Source organism: Diadema antillarum, unplaced genomic scaffold (genome assembly GCF_040938485.1).
Source record: "Diadema antillarum isolate AM-2024a unplaced genomic scaffold, OU_Dant_1.0 seq00003109_RagTag, whole genome shotgun sequence".
Lineage (NCBI taxonomy): Eukaryota > Metazoa > Echinodermata > Echinoidea > Diadematoida > Diadematidae > Diadema > Diadema antillarum.
The window spans coordinates 1-3048 of record NW_027273697.1 but is presented as its reverse complement, the minus strand read 5'-3'; the positions used below and the strand labels follow the sequence as shown (position 1 = coordinate 3048).

Genomic DNA, 3048 nt, shown 5'->3' with positions numbered 1-3048 from the left:
ATAGAAGTCTACCTTTACCACACAATTCTTTATCAAAAGCAAACCAAAATGATTCAGCAGCATTTCCAAAGTTTGACTAACTTCAGAAAATGACAACTTGGTGTAACAGGTATTTTGAAAATGCCAGCACAGCTGTGCATGGCAAGCAGATCCTAGCCTCTTTTCATTTCTTCCTTTTACAAGCCTATCACATCAAAATTACACGCGCCTCATTGGATAGTAAAACACCAAAATGGCATAGTAGTCCATACAATAGGTCCCTCACTGCTCGAAAAATGTTGCATGAAACTGGCAAAGTTGTTGGCAACATTTCTGACAAAATAGGGAGCCTTGATACAACAGAAAACAAAATCTCCCCCCTCCCCCCCCCCCCAAAAAAAGCTGCAGCTTGGGATGACAGCTCACCACAAGTGAAGTCCTCTGCGGCGACGCTGAAGATGTTGGAACCGTGCAGGACGGCCGGATGGTCGCATCGACCGTCCACGCCCGCCTCCAGATTCTGCGCCTGCAGCCAGGTGGGGAACCATGAGATCTGACAGTCACACACCATGCTGGAACTGTTCACCAGTCTGTGAAAAGAAGAAAGACAGATGAAGAAATAATTAAAGATAAATTAATTCTCTATTGTTGTTGCTTTTGTTCTGTTTTTGTTTTTCCAGAATTGGGCTCCCACGGGGGCATTTCACGAAGCGTTTTGTCGGACATTTTTTTCTCACAAACTGTTTTAAGCTACTGAAATCCTTGATCCTGATTGACTGAGAGCAAATTTGTCAGAAGAAAAAAATCTGAGAAAACGCTTGATGAAATGCCTCCCAGATGACATGCAAGGGTCATGGAACTATTACAATAAATGCTCAATTCTGGTGAACCAATGTTTAAACATTCCAAAGAGACATTCATTGCGGCAGAATACAGTAAGTGTAACACCAGAAATTTCCTTAGCATGAAACTTTCGCAAATTGGAGCCGACAACCTTTTTCGTGGCACGAAACTTTTGCTGATTGCCGATCATGATGGTGTATAGCATTGTACTGGTATTAACTGCATTACTTTGACAAAAACTTTCTCATGTATTTTACTCTTGTGAATCCTGGCTCCTTGCAAAATTCATGAAAGTTTCATGCAAGCAAAAATTTCTGGTTTACAGTAACCAGATTTTGTCATACTCCAAGGCAAGTAATGATGAAGCCATTGGTAGTCAAAACAACCCTTCATCAAATTATACATACATCAAGGTGAAAGTTACCGTTTGTAAGGCAACAAAACAAAATAGTGTGAGAGGTCAATATCTGTCCCACACTACAATGCAACAGTCCCATTCATTCAATTCTATGTGAGCAAAACTACTTACAGCTGACTCAGCTCTGGCATGCCCTCAAAGACGTTATTCTCCACGGTGGTAATTGGATTTCCAGCCAGATCCCTGGAAGACAAATACAACAAGAGGAAAAAGAGCATGCTGTGAACAAAAAACATTACAACTCAACATGCTCCTCCATTTCTTACACTACATATATCACTACTACAATACGACAGTGCCAATATGCAATCTCTATTCTTGCTCGAATAAAGGAGGTCAGCAGAAACAACTTCTAGGACTAACAACACTATCATTCTTGGCACTTATTTCAACATGCTTACAGTTTGTTGACATGTTGCCATGGCAATATCACAGTCACTTGTGGATGATTAACACACAAATTTACTGGGATCTAAACTCTTTCTCTCACATCAACTCATCACTACCATCCTCCTGATATTCATCATCATCATCATCATCATCATCATCACCATCACCATTATCATCATCATCATCGTCGTCGTCGTCGTCGTCAGATTTATCATCACCATGGTCCAATCCATTATTATCCTCTTGGTCATTACCATTACCATGACTACCATATCATCCTCAATTTCATCATCACCATCCTCAATGTCATCCTAATTCACACCACCACCACCACCACACCAACCATCATGATGGATTCATCATCACTTTCCACATCATCAGTCAACCCCATCCTTGGAGCTAGCGACACTCCTGACAGTGACCGAGTACTCACAGCGACTGGAGGTTGGCCAGTCCATTGAAGGCTCTCCTGGCAATGGAGTTGATCTGGTTGTTGGCCAGCCCCAGTCTCTGCAGGGATTCCAGGCCGTCAAAGGCACCCGTCATGTCCTCCACGGTCCAGGCAATGTCATTGTCACTCAGATCACTGTGGGAAGAGGAAAGAAAAACACAACACAATGAGATCCCAGTGTTTTCCTCCCTGTTCATCTAATGTGTGCTTGCAATTACACCTAACACTAACACTCACAGCAATGCCTTACACTAACACTTACGACAATGCCTTACACTAACACTTACGACGATGCCTTACACTTATATCTACAGCATCACAAGAGCCATGCACACAAATAACCAAAACTCATGTTTCAATGAACACAGATTTTATTCTACACACAACACAAGAGAAAGAGGGAGGGGAAGAGAGCAAGGAAGAGAGGTTTATTGAAGGGAATTTATGGATATCACCTGTCAAGTCACAAGATAACAAACTACCAAGTTATCAAGTCCTACGATAACCACTTACAGGACTTGCAGCATATTGAGCTGGACAAAGGCTCTGTCGGCCACCTGGGTGATGCGGTTGTGGTTGATGTACAGCTCCCGTAGCAGGGGTGGCCAGGGAGCCACCCCCGACGTCTCCCCCATCCTGTTGCCGGCGTTGGGACCACCGGCCCCGGTCCCGCCCTCCAGGCCCCGCTCTCCGCCCTCCTCCTCCTCTTCTTCTGCCTCCAGACTGGTCAGCCTGTTGTAGGCCAGGTTCAGGTACTCCAGCTGGGGGCAGAAGTCCCAGCCCAGGGCCTTGGTCTCGTTGATGCGGTTGTGGGCCACGGAGAGGTGGAGCAGGGACTCGAGACCGAAGAGCCAGCGACGGCTGATGGATGTCAGCTCGTTGCCGTCCAGGTCCAGTTGCTGGATGGAGTTGAGGCCGTAGAAGGCACCGTCCATCAGCTCGGCCAGGTGGTTGCGTTCAAGGTTCA

General features: G+C 45.2%; 1 protein-coding gene across 1 annotated transcript; it reads right to left on the bottom strand.

Moving 5' to 3' along the window:
* Nucleotides 1-405: 405 nt before the first annotated feature.
* On the bottom strand, nucleotides 406-3016 carry LOC139715208 (leucine-rich repeat transmembrane protein FLRT3-like; the record flags this gene model as incomplete). Its single annotated transcript, XM_071626798.1, has 4 exons — nucleotides 2595-3016; nucleotides 2064-2216; nucleotides 1352-1423; nucleotides 406-569 (listed from the first exon to the last, which is right to left on the bottom strand). Coding segments are annotated over exons 1-4 (811 nt in total), but the record flags the coding sequence as incomplete, so codon positions are not given.
* Nucleotides 3017-3048: the final 32 nt, after the last annotated feature.